Below are 19640 nucleotides of genomic sequence, written 5' to 3'. Positions count from 1 at the left end.
AAAGCTGTTCAAAGTATGAATAAAAAAATAAAAAAAACCTTAAAGAAACCCTTACCATTGAAGATTATTTATAAATGGAATTCTTGGTAAAATGGTTTAAGATGAGAAGCTACATGCACCCCAGGAACAGGAAGACAGTTTGTGTGCTTACCTAGATTTTGCAAAAGACACATGCGCCTCTTTGGGGTAAACTAACTTGATTTTAAATTTGAAAATAAATTCAGATTATTTATTAATTTGATTGTTAACTGTCACTGATGGAGTAGTCACCGAACTAAATCCCTAACTCCCCCACTGATTACTTTTTTTTGTTTTGTCTTGTTAAAAACAAATGCTGCAATACAATACAGACTTGCAGTTGGAGTATTTACATGTTTCAATGGTAGGATAGGAGTACAAGTGCGCTGATGGACTAATCCAAGTTGAATCGCATCAAGAAATGTAATGTACATACATGACAAAGACCGTATATATTTTTTTTAAGTGAAGATTTAATTTAATGCAGATACAAAAAAGCCCAGTGCATTTTATGGTTTTCATATGCACCGCATGACCACTTGTATAAATGACACATTTTTTCTACCTGTTAACAAAATACTCAGCCATTTTCCAAATCTGTTTGCTTTTTATTTATTTTTTTGACAAAACAAAAAAAAAGAAAAGGAACCAGGATTACACTTCAACATATTATTCAAAACACAAAATCCTCATCAGAATCAAGAGATTCCCTAATTATAATGTAAACAAATATGTGTTCCTTCCAAAAAGATTTGGTTTTATAAAACGTTTAGTCATCTCTTTCAGGGGTTTCACTCCTGCGGGGACTTCCTGATGGCGAGCGCCTACAAGACAGAAAGAAAGTTTAAACTCCAGTTCCATTGTCTCACACTTTTTTTGGGTTCTTTTTTTGGGGGGTGGGGGACAAACATGGCTATTTCTGCCTTTCCTTTACTTAAAACTTCCCCCAACAAAGGAAAAATCCTTACCTTTGCTTTGGAGGTGATGTTCTAGATTTTGACTGGCTGGGAAAGAAATTTAAACTTTTAGGACACACTTTAAAATAAGTGCCTGTTTATTAAAGACCAATGTTAATGTTTAGAAATTAACAAAATATTTATTTCCTAGGGACATCATTCACATAAAGTGTGGAATTTATATAAAATTACATGGATTCCATATGAAATGCTATTAATTTACTGGCACTTAAAGTTCTTATTATACATGACGCACTCTTCACTGAAGTAATTATTTATTTTTTTTAAACAATTTTTTTTTTATTAAATTCCCAATTTTTCTCCCAATTTTGGAATGTCCAACTATTATTCAACCTGGCTGCAACCCCCGCACTAACTCGGGAGAGATGAAGACAAGCACGGGGAAATTGAGGGCTGTCGGCTATTTGCTTTTTTTTGCTCTGTAAGCCCGCCGTGCAGCCATCTCAGAACTTACAGCGTTGGAGGACCATGCAGTTCTTAAACTGCATACAGGCAGGCCTGCAGGCACCTGGCCAGCCACAGGGGTTGCTGCTGTGCGGTGAGCCAAGGACTCCCCAGCTGACTCAACCCCTCCCTGCCTGTGCAGTGCTTGGCCAATTGTGCGCTGACCCCTGGGAACTCCTGTTCACAGTCGGCAGTGGCATAGATTGGATCTCAAAGCTATAGGGCACATCCTGATCTCCGGGCGGAGTGCCTTTACCGGATGCACCACTCGAGAGCCCATCATTAACAATTTTGATTTATTTTCTTAGTATCAAAGTAAATTTACACACAACTAAAGTAAACATATACAGTATAATAATGTATATGTCCAAAGCCACTTAGCAATATTAATTAGTACATAAGTTGGTACAAATTATTTTAACAATTGGGCACTCAGACATCTACTGGGATAACGCTGTTAAGGGTTGCAGGTGTTAACACAGTACTCACCTCCTGGCTTGAGAGCCAGATTTTGATCTTGCCACAGTGCCAGATCTGAAAATGTTTACACGTAAGAGTTTATATTATTTAAATTAGCGCTGGGACAAATATCCTAACAAACATTTTTTTACATGTATTTGAAGGTTAAAAAAATAATAATTAAAATGTCTGTGACCTGCCAGCACCCCGTTAGCAGGCGTGGAGAGTGGGGGCGTTCTCCTGGGGCGCCCTGACTGTCAGTGAAGATCAGCCCCACAAGCTGGTGAGTGTTGCTGGTCACTCTACTTGCTATATAAAAGCGCTATGTATTTTGGAAGATAAGAATTGTACGCTTGGATTCTTACTGCAGTTACTAATTTTATATTTATATATTTTTTATATATTATATATACACACACACACACATATATACACAGACGTGCTCAAATTTGTTGGTACCCCTCCACAAAAAACAAAGAATGCACAATTTTCTCTGAAATAACTTGAAACTGACAAAATTGGCATCCACCATTGTTTATTCCATATTTAATAGAAATCAGACTTTGCTTTTGATTTTTTATTCAACATAATATTGTAAATAAGAAAACAAATGAAAATGGCATGGACAAAAATGATGGGACCGCTAGCCTAATATTTTGTTGCACAACCTTTAGAGGCAATCACTGCAATCAAATGTTTTCTGTAGCTCTCAATGAGACTTCTGCACCTGTTAACAGGTAGTTTGGCCCACTCTTCCTGAGCAAACTGCTCCAGCTGTCTCAGGTTTGATGGGTGCCTTCTCCAGACTGCAAGTTTCAGCTCTTTCCATAGATGTTCGATAGGATTCAGATCAGGACTCATAGAAGGCCACTTCAGAATAGTACAATGTTTTGTTCTTATCCATTCTTGGGTGCTTTTAGTTGTGTGTTTTGGGTCATTATCCTGTTGGAGGACCCATGACCTGCAACTGAGACAGAGCTTTCTGACACTGGGCAGTACGTTTCGCTCCAAAATGCCTTGATAGTCTTGAGATTTCATTGTACCCTGCACAGATTCAAGGCACCCTGTGCCAGGCGCAGCAAAGCAGCCCCAAAACATAACCGAGCCTCCTCCATGTTTCACTGTAGGTATGGTGTTCTTTTCTTTGAAAGCTTCATTTTTTCGTCTGTGAACATAGAGCTGATGTGACTTGCCAAAAAGCTCCAGTTTTAACTAATCTGTCCAAAGGACATACTCCCAGAAGGATTGTGGCCTGTCAATATGCATTTTAGCAAATTCCAGTCTGGCTTTTTTATGTTTTTCTGTCAAAAGTGGAGTCCTCCTGGGTCTTCTTCCATGGAGCCCACTTTCGCTCAAAAAGCGACAGATGGTGAGATCAGAAACTGACGTACCTTCACCTTGGAGTTCAGCTTGTATCTCTTTGGCAGTTATCCTTGGTTCTTTTTCTACCATTCGCACTATCCTTCTGTTCAATCTGGGGTCGATTTTCCTCTTGCGGCCGCGCCCAGGTAGGTTGGCTACAGTTCCATGGACCTTAAACTTCTTAATAATATTTGCAACTGTTGTCACAGGAACATCAAGCTGCTTGGAGATGGTCTTGTAGCCTTTACCTTTACCATGCTATTATTTTCTTTCTGATCTCCTCAGACAACTCTCTCCTTTGCTTTCTCTGGTCCATGTTCAGTGTGGTGCACACAATGATACCAAACAGCACAGTGACTACTTTTCTCCATTTAAATAGGCTGAATGACTGATTACAAGATTGGAGACATGTCTGATACTAATTAAAGAAACTAATTAGTTTGAAATATCACTATAATCCAATTCTTTATTATCTTTTCTAAGGGGTACCAACAAATGTGTCCAGGCCATTTTAGAATATCTTTGTAGAATAAGTAATAATTCATCTCTTTTCACAGCTTCTTTGCTTTATTCTATGACATACCAAAGGCATGCAAGTATACATGATAAAATAGCTTTTAATTTCATCACTTTTCAGGAGGAATGAAGCATTATTTCAATGAGCTGTAAGGGTACCAACAAATTTGAGCACATCTGTATATATATATATATATATATATATATATATATATATATATATATATATTATATATATATATATATATATATATATATATATATATATATATATATATATATATATATATATATATATATACACACACACACACACACATATACATATATATATATATATATATATATATATATATATATATATACATATATATATATAAAAATAGGGGTCTGGTTCTGTCTAATATGATACAGGTCATTCAGTAATCCATCGCGTATCTGACTGCGGTGGGACCAGAGTAAGGGCGGATATGTAAAAAGGCAGATAAATTAGTCACGTTTTAAACCATTATACACAGCTCTAAAAAATTACTATTTCACACAATAATTGTTGAGATTCAGCTTTTATGGGGAGTGCCCCTAAATCCCTCGTTTAGAAAGATACAGGGCATAATTGCTTGCAACTAGTAGCTGTTTGCAGTGTGGGTGCATGCACTCGCTGCTGAGTGACAGGCAGGAGATCGAGATGGAGGTTGACGTTGATATGCCCCGCAGGCGAACAGGATTTATTTACATATCAACACATTGAACAGCTCATGTGACACTACCAGCAATGGTAGCGCATGGAGCACAAACACAGTGTATGAAAACTTTGGAACTAATCTTCTCTGGTCAATAAAACTAACATTGCTGAAGACACTGATCATGGCGGATATGTGACGGGTGGATTCACAACAGATTAATGTACTTGCAAAATAAATGACTCCTAGTAATCAGCATTTTAATTCTTTCATGATGAAATCATAGTTTTAGTTAAGTGGAATGCAAAAAAAGAATTAAAACAGTGAGTAAATAGTTTTTTTTTCATTTACAACACTCCCTTTCACATTTATTTTATGTGTTTATTCAAGCTAAAAACTAATGTTATTACTTTATGAAAACGTGTCTATGGCCACTTTTGTATTGCAAAGACACAATGGCAGGGATTATTGAAAAAATGCATTGTCTACTTTGTTTTTACTTGAAATACACACATTTAACTGTATTGCTTTCTTTGTTTTGTAGTGACAAGGGTAAAAGTAAGGCCTTTCTTACTTCTGGGATATTTTTGAACTTTAATACAGTGTTACATATAATGGCTTTGACAATGACTTGAAAACAAACTAGTATCCGAACAAATATCCGAACATGAAAATTCCATGTTCGTCCCAGCACTAATTTAAATAGTTAGTTCACACAAATGAATCTCTTTGGAGCCATGACCACTACATCTAATTATTTTAATTTTGAAATATATTTTTTTAAATTTAGTAAATCACCAATTATTTTTTATTATTTTCTCCCACTTTGGCATATGAAATATTTTAAACACTGAAATGTCTGAATCAAAAGAAAACCAAGACTGAATTCACAAAAATCCATGTGCTTTGTATGGCTCTGTATATGCACACATTTCTTAGCGGTCTGAATAACTGTTTGTTACAATATAAAATGTATATATTAAGCAAAAACAAGTGTCTGTGCAATGAAAAGGGCTAGTGTTGAATTCTTCTCACCTGCTCCTTGGGCGTGAAACCGATCTGGACCGGGATCTAGATCTTGATCTAGACCTGAAAACACAGATTGTAATTTTGTATTGCCATACATTGGAATAAAGAGTACAGATCAATTGTTATCTATCCAGTTTAAAAGTTTGGTTATAGATTAACAATTCTAACTTGATACAGTCGGCGCTGCCTAATCGGGATACTGATAATCAGCATTGCTGCTTAAATGGGATACAACTCTGGGAGACTGTTCTTCCCAATGCTATTTGTCATTTAATTGGGACGTCACTTCGTTTAACTGGGACACAGTATTTTCAAATGATGAACGGAGATTGCTTTTCAGAGCAAGACAGGTCGCGTAGCACAGTGCAGCGAGTATGTGATTACACTGTGACTTGCGTAAACTGGTTAAACCACGTTGAACTCTTGAAGGAGGAGTTTCCTGTGGTTTCTCAGGCTGCTGCTGCACAGAAAGTTGGCGTGTCAACATCGCAGGTGCAATGAATTTTGTTTCAGAATAAAAAAAAAAACCTAACTCATTTTAAATGATGTATTTAACATTCGATCATAATGTGATGTGACTGCATTCTTTCTCTTCTCATTAGAAGAAACATTTTCTTTAAAAAAAAAAAAAAAAAGTGTGACTAAGGTCATCTCAACTGCCTCTTGTTTAATTGGGCCAGCCGCTTATTCTGGATATTTTTCCTTCGAGACGTTCTGATAAAGCGGCGCCGACTGTAATCTGCTTCATAAAATCGTTAAAAAAAAGAAAATGAATACAATATTATAAAAAGAAATCTTCACCTGGATCTTTTAGATGCTGATCTAGATCTCCTTGGAGAAAATGATCTTGATCTGCGTGGGGAAAAAGATCTAGATCTGAAACAAGACAGACACATTGTGCTTATTAAGCAGACTGTTTCATAGATCAACAGCTATCAGCTAGATTCTTAGGATGTGTTCACACTGGGTCTGTTCAGAGCGTTTTGAGCCGCACTCGGTACGTTTGATGTGAAACCGAGTCCACCTAAAGAGGTTTGACAAACGCAGAGAGTCTGGTTCGCTTGCTGAGCCTCAATGTGAACAACAGCTGGACTCGGTCCTTATGCACATGGGAAGCAAACTATACAAGGTAACCTGACTCGGAAGTAAACAAACAACGTCTCAGGGAACTGCATTAAGGTTACCATACATCCTCTGAAAATTGAGACTGTCAGTTTTCAGCCTTCACTTTTTGTCCCAGTTGGAAACAGTAAAATTGTTAATCACCCCAGTTTTGCTATTGTATTTATTTAAGTACAAAACTGTTTCAGTGAGCTCAGCAAGTTAATAGGAGAGTAACATATTAGTTTGTGTGTTACTGCCATTCAAAACTAAAATAAACAATCTTATGGATTATTTGTTTAATCATTCGGACTATGTGTATACCATATGTTTAAAATGGCAATAGCTGATCTATTTTTGTAATCTGGCTTTTCTGTAACTAACATATGCTGACTAGATGACAATATAAAGAAAATAATGAGTTATCTGCAATAAATTCACCCGATGTTTAATTTTTAAACTATTATTGTTTAATTTTAAATATTGTTCTTTTTGGCTTCAGGAGTTGCTACGGCATCAGTAAATTAATAAAAAAAAATTAAAAAAAACTCCCTGTTTTTCACTGTGGAAATCTGGTACACCTAAATTACATGGACAGGGCGAGAAACTGAAGTTCGGGTCGAAAATTTGGTCAGACACCAAAATCCAAGCCGAACTGGACAACACTCACAAAAACAGTAAAATATATTCAGGTCTTCTCAAATTACTTTGTTTAATGCTGACATTAGGAGAACCATGCAGAATTGCGTAAACTGCATTCTCCTACTGTAGGCATTCAAGGAATGTATCCATTCACATTAGGAAAGTGCTCCCCCAGTGCATTCTTAATATGTAATAATCTAAAACATGCTATTACAGGAACAATACATCAACAGCTGCCACCTTTCAATATGCCTTGCAGGATATTGTAAACATCTGGTTCACACACCATATAAACTGGCAAACTATTGTGAACACAAACGAAATGGGTCCTAAAAAAAAAAAGGGGGGGCCAAAAAGCAAAACAAAAAATAAATAAAACTTTAGCTCGCATGCTAACACACTCGTCCCTTTGCTCACTGATAAGTGTGAACAGCAAGCACATTGATACATTGTTTCAAACTAAACAAACCAGATCGAGTCCCTTTGAAACGGAACCAGTGTGAATGCAGCCTTACTTGCTCATAAACGTCAAGCATTTCTAAAATCTTAGGCGATATTAAGAACGAACAGCTTAACGAGTAATAAAAAAAGCTAAATTCTGATTGACCATACTGGATTCACAGCCAGCATCACATAACATCTATTAACTTATGACAAAACTCACCTCCTGCCACGGCTTCTACTGCGTGAGCGAGTGTATCTCCTCCCTCTGGATCTTGAATGAGACCTAGATCTGGACCTACCACATTAAGAGATAATTATATTAAATAGGAGCCATTTTTTGGCAAACTATTTCTGCTTCTGACTGCCTCAAACTTTATACTAGTAACAGTGTCAGTTTGAAAGAAAATATATTGATATAGATGTATATATATATAAATGTTTGGGGCCTAATCTCTATGCATTTTGTACAATTAATCTACATAAATTAGATATGTTGCTTTAAAAAAAAAAAAAAAAAAAAAAAACACACATTTAACCCTTTGCGGTGCATTTATTAATCGCGCGTCAGGCACGCCAGGTCTAATTAATTTTCACACGCGCAGTTAATTTTATACGCGCTGTTTAAAAGTATTTTTTTTCACAGTCAAACGGGTTTAAATGGCCCTGCATATCAACAAAGCACACACTAGGCATCTCCAGCCCCGCCCCACCCTTTTGTTTGCTATAGCGTTCAGCTATGTAAGAAATAAATAATAATAATAATAGTCGTACATACCGATCGATCATCTCCAGATCACTCGTTTTATCACCAAACTCCTCAATGATGCGATCCAAGTCATTATTTTATTACTATAACATCTGAAAAAAGCTCTGCAAATGTCCATGATAGTCTCAGTGCGCTGACGCACTTAGCCAGCTTGTGACTATGAACGCCCATTATCTGATACCTGATACCATGTATGACTATTCATGAAATACGCCTTTTTTTTTTTTTTTCCCGACTTGTCTCGGCTCCTGTCGCTACCACTCGGCAATTGAATGGTTTTCTCGGCTTTTTCCGGAGAAAAAACGACTAAACACTCGTTTATTGCGTTGCTATAATGATGTCGGACCCAGTCCGACAAAGGACCTGTGAGGAATAATTGCAATGTCGGACCCAGTCCGACAATGGACCGCAAAGGGTTAAGATTTTATTTAATAAAAACACATTAATTGGTACTTAAAATAAAACCTTGCAAGTTGACCCTCTTTGGACCCCAAGGTCTAGCAGATCTAGAAGTATCTATCAGCCGATCTCTGCATCTAGAAGTTTCTTCAATCTAACGACGATCAAACTGACAGCCAAATGAGGCAAGGCGCGGCTTGATTGATGCAAGAAGATTTGTCTAGTTGGGAATGTGGTCAACCTGGAGGTTCCTCTTTATAAACGGGGCCCAATTGAAAGCCAAATTTACTGTGTTACGGCGATCACCTTGTCTCAACCAAAATGTTCTGCTCTCTATAGAATCTTAGGGCGAAGGTGCTCGAGGGGATCTGGCCTCATATGCTGATCGCCTCAAGGTCTAGAAGGATCTTAAATGATGAATTTGCTAGATGCCTCATGAAATCGTAAAGGCTGAATCAAGGCGACTGACTCAAACGAAGAAACCTGAAAGGTTTTGACCAGGTGGATTATTAATATCGTGAAGAACATTTACAATAAGCAAACACTTTTCACATTACTAAAAATAAGGAAAATATTGACACATACCTGCTCCTTCGTCGACGGCTATATCGATGGCAGTCGTAGGCATAATGGCCCTTGTCGCCACATTCATAGCACCTGTCATTGGGGTCAAATGGGCGACGGGCCGGGGGCCTGTCATATCGAGATCGCCTTGGCATCCCTGTAGACAATTCAACTCGAACCCGAGAGCCACAAATTACCCTGAAATGAAGAACTTCAGTTATTAGTGCTGCACTTTCACAATAAATGTAAAATATGTTCATAGACTAAAAAAGAAAAAACACACATTCAAGGTCACACCTGCAATTACACAGAGAGGTCAATCCAGGCGAGGCAATGGCATTTAAAAAAAAAAAAAAAAAGTTTTATATAATAAGAGAATTACTACTAACACAATTGGACTGCTCAAGGGTTTGCAAATGTTAACCTTTTGAAACTCGACCATAGCATTATTCATAATGATTATGGAGTCTGTCATCATTAAACTTCTTGGGCAAAAATAATGGAGAATTGACTTCATACAAGCCCCATATGATGCACAATAAATCATATGCTTTGAAACAAAATCGATTTCAAAATTCCCCAATCACATAAAAAAAATTAAACACACACAAAACTACTAAAGACAACTACATTTTTATTCTACATGAACATGACAAATAAATGTAAGCAAGCTTTTTAATACCATACAGAAATATTGTGCCCCTTTAGTCCTGTCCTCAGGTATTAGTTTCCTGGTCTGCTTGTCAGGTGCTGAAGATCAGTGCATGTATTAAACAATAGTTTAATAGTCATAGGCACTGCATATTTTAAACACTTTTATTCTTTTTATAAAATCACATGCAATTTTGAAAGCCAAGTCAAAGAGGAAATAAATGTAAAAGTCATACACTGTGCTCGTTTTCTATATGCAAACCCTAATTTGTATATAACCATAAAAAGAGAGCAAGTACAATATTTACTACTACTAACATGTGAAAACAATGCCTGCCACAAAACATGTGACATGTGCTTTTTCACTGCCATACAAATTGTGTTTGATTTCCTTCCTTGAAGGCGGTGACTGCATGTTCTGGGCAGTCTGCACCTGACTGGCTGCTGCAGTAGCCTGTCACTCTTGATCAGAACAGATGGGGCTCCAGTGTGCTGACAATCCTCTTACTGACAGAAATAAGGAACAAACAGTAATATTGTGAATGCTGATGCAATATAGCAAAAAAGAAAATAAACAAACATTGACGGTCAAGACTAATAATTTTGATTAATAATAATAATAATAATAATAATAATAATAATTAAAAAAAAAAAAAAACTCCTCTCAAATAGATTTGGCCTTCACCAGTTCTAAAATCTTGATATAAATCCCAGTTACAAGCCTGTCTACCGCATAAAATAGAAGTGGGTCTAAAGAAAAGGAAATGGGGGTAAGGTAGTACTTCATTATAAAATGTATTTTAGCTGTCGAACAGGGCAGGTTTCTGGTGCGACAGGGTTTTTATTTTCATAAATCACGTAGATAAACTGCAAGCATTGATAATTGTTTACATGATTAGATTCCGATTACAATTTTTAAAAATCTAAGCTTTTACTAAACATTTTCAGAACCCAGTAAATAACTTAAATCACAGATAAATGCAAACATTCAAACTGAATAAAACAGCTTGATGTTCTTTACAGTAAAGTAAGATACTTGTTTACTACAAACACTTCCACTGCCAAGACATCCGGTTTTTGCAACTACTAACAAGTGCTTCCATTCTACAAGATATTCTAAATGCAAGTTAAGAATCAAAAGTGGTGCTTAGCTTTAATGGGGGAGGGGGACAGGGACAGTAGCCTATTTCTCTACTACGGTAGTATGTAAATGAATACCATCATTTCAAACATGCTTTATATTTAGCATCAGGCAGGTAATTGTATTTATAACAAACTACTACTTTTCCATGGCTAGAGACCACTATTCTTTTAAATTTTAAACGAAATGAGTTGCCATAAAATAAAACTAACTTAAGACATACCTTTCAGCAATACATCTTACTGTTTTTTCATGAACTGTGTAAAAAAGCCACTAATGCCAAGTATGATAACTAATTAAAAGACAAACAATTTTATAAAACACACAAGTTTTGCACTCTCTTTTTATAAATATGAAAATCCTCCACACAAAACTAGGTTATACAAATCCTGTTACTCATACATAAATCTGATGTTTGTTACTGGGCAAGAAAACATTTAGTAAATGTTTCTTCTGTGTTTCAAAAGAGCAAATTACATCTCAATGGCTGATCTGCAAACATACTTAAAATTTATCAACAAACCCTGCTCAACATTTCCAAATTTTGAGCAGAAAAGTCACTGCATTCCTTGCAGAAAACTGTGCACTGAAAAACAAAAAACAAACAGGATTTACTTTTTTTAGACTGTCTTCATTAAAGCACACTCTCTGCTACTGGAATAAAAGGCTTGGACTCTTGCATTATCTGGGTCTTTCATACTATCTACTTACTTGCCATCCAGTCCACGGACAGCATCTTCTGCATCTCTGGGATCTTCAAACTCCACAAAGGCAAACCCTGGAGGATTCCTAGCAATCCATACAGTTCTCAATGGTCCATAATAACTGAATGCTCGCTCTAGTTCTCCTTTCCCCGCACCTGTTCCAAGGTTACCAACATAAACCTTGGTTTCTGGAAGGAAAAATAAAAAGGTGGCACTGCAACTCCAGATCGTGGTTCTATTGACAAATCCACCCTTGCAGATTCTGTCTCTTATTTATATATAAAAAAAGGCTTTCCAAATACCCTAACTGCAAAGAGTACGGTTCTGCTCACAATAATTCTGAGCATCTTGGGGGCACTTTGAGGTCCGCAGCTTCATTAGCACAGGACTACCCTTTGGCAGTTCTATCATATGTTGGTTGTTAAAATAAAATGTGTGCATTAGGGATTTCTACAGAAAATCTTAGTCAAATTGTCCACATGCAAGATGTAATGCTGCAAGAAAATATGCTTCAGCCATACTTTAAAACCATCCTAACAGATTTTTCACTATTTCAGCAACAAAAAAAAAAAAAGCATAGAGCTTGACATTCTGCTCGAAGAAGCAGCAATTACTAGTAACCCCAAACATTTGATAGGCATGTTATTATGGGATCCTCCATCTACCTCGCCCCCAAAGGTAGTAAAGTACAAATTTGATGTTATGATCACACTTCCGGAGGACAATGTTCAAAACCAGACAATACCTCTAAAGTATGACAAATAAACAGCATTATGGAAAACGTTTATGGGGTGTATTTATCCCATTGTTTCCATGTGCATGCTATTTTAATTGTTTTATTAAAGTCAAACAAATAACAACCAGTTTAGAATCTTCTAGTGAAAAGTCCAACATCTTGGAACTGCTAAGCAAGACTTCTAAAAATGTACAGGCTAAAATACACAAGTCTGCAACCAGACAACTGCAAGAGTAATTTGCTCTTTGAATTACAGTGAAACTAACAGTAAATCAGTGAAACAGACCTCCAATCCTCCTATCAGCCGTAATACATGAAGGCAGATGGAGGTGTAAACAATCAATTCTCTAAATATGTGAATTAGTTATGAAAAAAAAAAAGATACAAGTCTACTATGATATTACATTTAATAGTTTATTGGTATGATAAAACAAATATTGCATCACGTTCGAAATATTGTGCGTAATGTAAAGATATTTATAAAATTATTGTATTTCTTGCTCTTATTGTATGAATTGTATTGTAACACTTGAATGTATTTGTATTTGCTTGCGATTGTAAGTCGCCCTGGATAAGGGCGTCTGCTAAGAAATAAATAATATTTGTTATTGAAGACAGTTCTTGGGAGAATTCGTTTATTGTGTACACTTCAAGAACTACAACTTACTCTCATCTTCGGTTAAAAATCGATCAATTGTAATACTTTACGGAACACAGTATCATGGCGACTAGTATATTTTCTTAGCTTCAGTTCAAGGGATACAATTGCCTGCTCTTATTGTACATAAATTAGATCAATATCAAAATAGTCTAATAAAGCAATCAACACAAATGCCTTACTATGAAAAGTGCAGTTGATAAAGTCAACAACAGATACATTACCCACATGACTACAATGAATGATCTAGTTTTTAATCATCTACTGAAATAAAACGGTTGCCGTGCACTGCGATTTTGAGACGACATATTTATTCTGCCTAAACATCAATTCTCACGTAAACAACTTCGCGATGGAACTGACCGTTGAGATTTGTTTACTCTATTTCAATATTTAAAAATCAATAAAAATAAAAAAATAAAATACTGCTATTTCATAAAAACGTCACACGAGTAGTCACAATGCTTTTTTTTTTTTTTTTAACGAGAGCAACAAGGACAAACACACAGAAACCCGAAAACCAAAACCAGAATATTCTTCAGAAATTAAATAAATAAATGAAACCAGCCCTTCAGTTATTAGCGAATTTTAATGTACTAGAACATGAAATAGACACATGGAATGATTGTAATTACAACAACAAGCAGCCCACCGCCCAGTTCTCTCTTGCTTTTTCTCTGTGCAGACACTGATCCTTTTTGCTGTGCGCAAACACATTGGCGTCCGCCATTACAGAGTGTTTACCCGCCATGCAGCCACCTCTCAGGAAAGGAAATTCAAAACATATTGAAATACCGGTACTTTGCTCTGCAGTTCGAATTGGTCTGGATTCAAACCATTATGTAAACTTGTATGCCTAATTTCCTTAAATCAAAAGTCAAATATTACACTCATTCCTTACCTCCTCCGTACCGTCCGTATCTTGACATGATACTCCTGCTTTCCCCGCAATGATCGTTTCTCAGACAGTAAGGGAAGCAATGCAAACCAACAACGCATGCGTCCCAAACCGTTTCGAATGGCTGGCGATTTATTACACGGTGCACCATGGTAACTGAACTATGCGTGCGGGGGTGGGGCGGGCAGACTCACAAGAGCACATATTCCAAATAGGTTGTTTTTGTCATTATAACAGAGCACATGTATTTCAAACACTATTGTGTGAAGTTAGATTCAATCTATTTCAAAAACTTTATTTTGTGACAATCTTATTCAACTAAAAAAAACTTTATATTATCACTTTCTTCAAAACATGCTGAGTATATTGGTTGATACATTTTTAGGACATTATGGTGTCTGTTATTCGCTTTTTTTTAACACTAGTACACCTTTTTTTAATTCAATGACAAGTGAAAGCAAAATGTACACACAAAAACAGACGATGTATTACTCAAACACGAAACAATGAAATACGACAAAACAGCCATCATACTTTTTTTTATTATTATTATTTCTTAATAGATTATATATAAAATACAACTTCTTGCATATAACATTGGGCTAGTTGACGAAACACAGAGGATGGAAGGTGCCCACTTGAAGACCCCAGAGATGTACCCTACTTAGCTCAATCCAGACGGTTGTCATGCTGATGCGCTGGGGAGACCGCACTGTGGTTGATCCCCAGAGCCAGCATTGCAGCCGCAAAATAAGGCAAAATAAGCTGCTGGAGGCCCGGTATACCTGACTGTGGCTGCTGGCCGAGACTGCTGCTGCTCGGCTTGCCCCAGCACGATCTCCACCACGGGGTGCAGCTGGCAATACTGCTGTTCTTGATGTCAGTGCCACGGTAACTTGGTGGCTAGTCTGCCCAGTTTTGGTCGTGGTGGCACCCTTGGTTTGGCAGGCTGGCTGGCCACCGACCGGGGACATCTGGTGGTGAAGCTCACCTGTCCCTGTCACCCGGTTTGCCCACTACAGGTGCCAGGCCCTTCTGCAGGCAACTGGCGGTGGTGTGCCGCTGGGTTATCAATCCAGGCTGGGCCAACTGTGCAGTGGAGATTGGTGGTGGTTGAGCTCGCTGTTCGCCCCGGAGGGTTGGCTGACTCCCCCGGTTTGTCAACTGCATGGGGCGAGCCCTTCTCGGGATGCTGGAGGGTGGCACGCAGGGAGCGGGAATGTAAGTGGCAGAATTATGTATAATGGCAGTTACATTTGAAGGACCACAACATAAATTATTATTATTATTATTATTTATTTCTTAGCAGACGCCCTTATCCAGGGCGACTTACAATTTTACAAGATATCACATTATACATTATTTCACATTATACAGCTATCACATTATTTTTACATACAATTACCCATTTATACAGTTGGGTTTTTACTGGAGCAATCTAGGTAAAGTACCTTGCTCAAGGGTACAACAGCAGTGTCCTCCACTGGGGATTGAACCCACAACCCTCCGGTTAAGAGTCCAGAGCCCTAACCACTACTCCACACTGCTGCCCTAAATTACATTATCACCAGGAGGGATTAAAAAAGATCATCCACATGTGGCGCAACATGGAATATAATTCAGACATACATTTTCTTATGTTTTTATGTACATGTACACTTACACTATATTACACTTCTATATCTTAATTCTTAAAATAGCAGTGAAGAAAGAGGAAGTGGACATGGATATACAGTATGGTTTAAGTGAATATTATTAAATAATTGAGAAACAGATTATTCATGAATGGCAGCATATATGGGATAAAGAAAAAAAAGGGTAGGAAGTTTTATAAGACTCAAAGTAAGGTTACAATTAGGGAAGGGTGGTATTGGTGGACTAGGAAGGAGAAGGCAGCATTCATAAAGGTTCTTATAGGGCATTCAACATTGAAAGAACACTTGATTTTATTCAGCATGTTTCAGGGCCCACCCATAATCATGGCCATACCTTAGATCTTGTCATCTCTCGGGGTCTAGTTGTTAATATCTCATCCATAATTGATCCTAATATCTCTGATCACTCTTGTATTTTATTTGAAGCCATTGTATCGGTACCCAGAAAGAGTGGGGCCCACACTATTAAAAGCTGTGTCATTAATTCTTCAACTGTACAAAGGTTTTCTGAAATAATAAGTTCAGCTCCATCACTTCCTTTGCAGTCTCTGTCTACTGAATTACTAGTTGACAGATTTAACCACCTTTGCACTACTACTCTTCATACAGTTGCTCCAGTCAAGACTAGATTAGTTCCACTTAAACATAATGCTCCCTGGATTAACAATACTATCCGTCAAATAAAAAGAGACTGTCGTAAAATGGAATGAAAATGGAGGGCTACAAAACTACATATCTATTTTGATATTATGAAAGATTATCTATCGAGGTACAATGAAGCTATAAGATCTGCAAGATGTGCATATTTCTCCAAATTGATTGAGGAAAATAAAAATAACTCCAGGGTGCTTTTCTCAACAATAGATAAATTGATAAATCCTTCATTCTCACCCATCTGCAACATAGAAGTGTCCTCGTCCAAGTGTGAAGAATTTCTCAACTACTTTGAAAATAAAATAAAGACTATTAGGGAACAAATGGTTCTAATTTAATTATTTCAGATAGACTGGGGAAAACAGTGATGGAATCATTTTCTTGTATTACTGTACAGGAACTAAACATGATTGTCATGCACATGAAATCCACAACTTGTATGTTAGATCCCATTCCAACAAGGTTTCTGAAGGATGTCCTTAGTTACTTGTGTAATGATATTCTTGCCATTATGAATAGTTCGCTGGAAAATTGAATAGTTCCAGCTTCTTTCAAAATTGCCCTGGTTAAGCCCCTACTTAAAAAACCCAACTTAGACAGTTCACTTCTGAGTAACTTCAGACCCATTTCAAATCTCCCTTTTCTAGCAAAAGTTCTTGAAAAGGTAGTGCTTAAACAACTTAATGGCTTCCTGATTACTAATAATATGTTTGAAAAGTTTCAGTATGGGTTTCGTTCAAATCACAGTACAGAAACTGCCCTGGTAAGAGTAACAAATGACTTATTAATGAGTGCAGATTCAAATGCTATATCCATTCTTGTTCTTTTGGACCTTAGTGCTGCGTTTGATACTGTGGATCATTCCATCTTAATTGATCGTCTTAAGGGATGGGTGGGCCTAGATGGTAAAGTACTAAACTGGTTTAGATCCTACCTTACAAACAGACAGTTCTTTGTTTCACTGGGGGAGTCTGTGTCGGGCTTAGCAAATATTACCTGTGGTGTCCCTCAGGGTTCGATTCTTGGTCCGATATTATTCTCTTTATACATGTTACCTCTAGGCCAGATTATTCATAAACATGCTGTAAATTTCCACTGCTATGCTGATGATACACAGTTATACACCTCTGTGAAACCTGGTGACAGTAGCACATCAGCCTTACTTGAGTGTATCACTGACATCAAAACTTGGATGTCCTTAAATTTTCTGCAATTAAACTCAGATAAGACAGAAGTGTTGATAGTAGGCTCTCAGCAACAAATTGATTTATCAAAAATACATTTAGGGGACTTAACTCCTAATTTGAAGTCTGAAGTGAGAAATTTGGGTGTTATTTTTTATTCTACTTTAAGTTTCGAGTCGCATATTAAAATGATTACAAAAGTAAGTTTTTATCATCTAAGAAACATTGCCAAAATTAGATCATTTCTGTCTTTATCTGATGCTGATAAAGTAATCCATGCTTTTATTTCATGTAGACTGGACTACTGTAATGCTCTTTTTTCTGGACTTACTAGCCAAGTTTTATTAAGGCTGCAGCTTGTGCAAAATGCAGCTGCAAGGGTTCTTACCAAAACCAAAAGGAGAGCACATATAACTCCTGTACTTGCTTCTCTGCACTGGCTTCCAGTGAAATATCGAATTGATTTTAAAATTCTATTGCTTACATTTAAAGCACTAAATGGAATGGCACCAGATTACCTCTCAGAGTTGTTGTCTCTTTATCAGCCTCGGCGTGCATTGAGGTCGACTAACAGTGGCCTCCTCTGTATTCCGAGGGTGAGGTTCAAGAGGAAAGGAGAGGTTGCTTTTTGTGTTCGTGCTCCGCAGCTGTGGAACTCTCTCCCCGACCATGTCAGAGGTGCACCTACAGTAGCTACTTTTAAATCTAGGCTTAAGACCTATTTTTATAATTTAGCTTTTTGATTTGATATATTGTTGTTTTTAGTTGTTTTAAACTGTGTCTTTTTTCTCTTTTTGCGATATATGATGTTTTTTTTATTAACCTGTTTAATTTATTCATCAATTTATGCCGTTTTATTAACTTTGATTTTAATCTTTGTGTTCTGTTAACTTCTTTTTTGTTTTTTGTGCAGCGCCTTGAACCTTGAGGTATGAAAGGCGCTCTATAAATAAAGATTATTATTATAAATAAAGATTATTATATAGAATTGTAGCTCATGAGAATGGGTTATGTATGGGATGTAGTGCAAAGGAAACAGTGGAGCACATGATAGTTGAATGTGTTAGCTATAGGGAGGTGATAGAAGATATGTGGATAGAAACTAGGGTTTTTAATATTTCAAATAAATTGTAAAAAATGGTATAGGTAAAACAGAAAAAGTATTATTGGATGCATTGGAAAACATATTAGAAAAAATGGAAGATAACGAAAATTTACATATAAGATGTTAAAAGTTTAATACGGGGTAGATGTACTAAGATGGGCCGCTGCTAAAACATACCGCAATTTGCATTTTTGTTGCAAAGTATACAGTTTGTCGTATGTATTAAGAGAAAATATGATAACGACACCAGCAGCAATATACTAATTGCAAACAACAATTGCGACTGTTTAAAACGTGCTTTCAAAAGTTATTAACAAATTGATGCAATTGTAAGTTTCGCAATTGTGGGCAGCTTCAGTACATCTTATTATAACTTTTATGAAGCCTCGATCATTTTCAGTCACTATCTCTGCCTATTTTTTTTCCAATTTATGCAGGGACGCCCATAATTACTATTCATCTAAGGTTGAACCGGAAACAAAAACTGCAAAGAATTCCTTAAAAAGTCGCTAACAGCATTGCGCATGTTTAGTACATTATGGGCCGGCCTTAGTCTGTGTGGGGCCCTAGGCGGGGGCCCTAGGAGGTAATTCCCGCCCCCCCCCCCCAAAAAAAAAAAAATCCCAATTAAAAAAAAACAAACATCTCCACACATTATGTCAGTAAAACGGTAGGCTACTGTTCACCTTCAGAGTAATCAAGTAGGCAAGCCATACTGCATGTGTGCTGTCACTTAAGTGAGATAAAAACTGTTTGCAAACGTTATCCTTTTTATATAAATCTAAAAGTATATTTGCCCGATCTACTTAGCAGATTATCAAATCCACGTGGAACATTTCACATTTGGATACTG

General features: G+C 36.9%; 1 protein-coding gene across 3 annotated transcripts; it reads right to left on the bottom strand.

The window, feature by feature from the left end:
* Window positions 1-605: 605 nt before the first annotated feature.
* On the bottom strand, window positions 606-14326 carry LOC117403033 (serine/arginine-rich splicing factor 7-like). 3 transcript variants are annotated; one of them, XM_059024101.1, is made up of 9 exons: window positions 14193-14299; window positions 11905-12085; window positions 9423-9599; window positions 7893-7967; window positions 6287-6361; window positions 5492-5545; window positions 1929-1973; window positions 987-1022; window positions 606-842 (listed from the first exon to the last, which is right to left on the bottom strand). In XM_059024101.1, the coding sequence occupies exons 1-9, from the start codon at window positions 14218-14220 to the stop codon at window positions 788-790; spliced, it is 726 nt and encodes a 241-aa protein (XP_058880084.1). In that variant the 5' UTR covers window positions 14221-14299; the 3' UTR covers window positions 606-787. The 3 variants fall into 3 exon arrangements, with proteins under 3 accessions (XP_058880084.1, XP_058880081.1, XP_058880083.1); XM_059024098.1 differs by lacking the exon at window positions 11905-12085 and having other exon boundaries at window positions 14193-14326; XM_059024100.1 differs by lacking the exon at window positions 11905-12085 and having other exon boundaries at window positions 6287-6337; window positions 14193-14326.
* Between the last annotated feature and the right edge of the window lie 5314 nt (window positions 14327-19640).

Source organism: Acipenser ruthenus, chromosome 5 (assembly GCF_902713425.1).
Source record: "Acipenser ruthenus chromosome 5, fAciRut3.2 maternal haplotype, whole genome shotgun sequence".
NCBI classification, from domain to species: domain Eukaryota; kingdom Metazoa; phylum Chordata; class Actinopteri; order Acipenseriformes; family Acipenseridae; genus Acipenser; species Acipenser ruthenus.
Note: the sequence above shows the minus strand (reverse complement) of the source record. Positions and strands in the feature narration are given on the sequence as shown.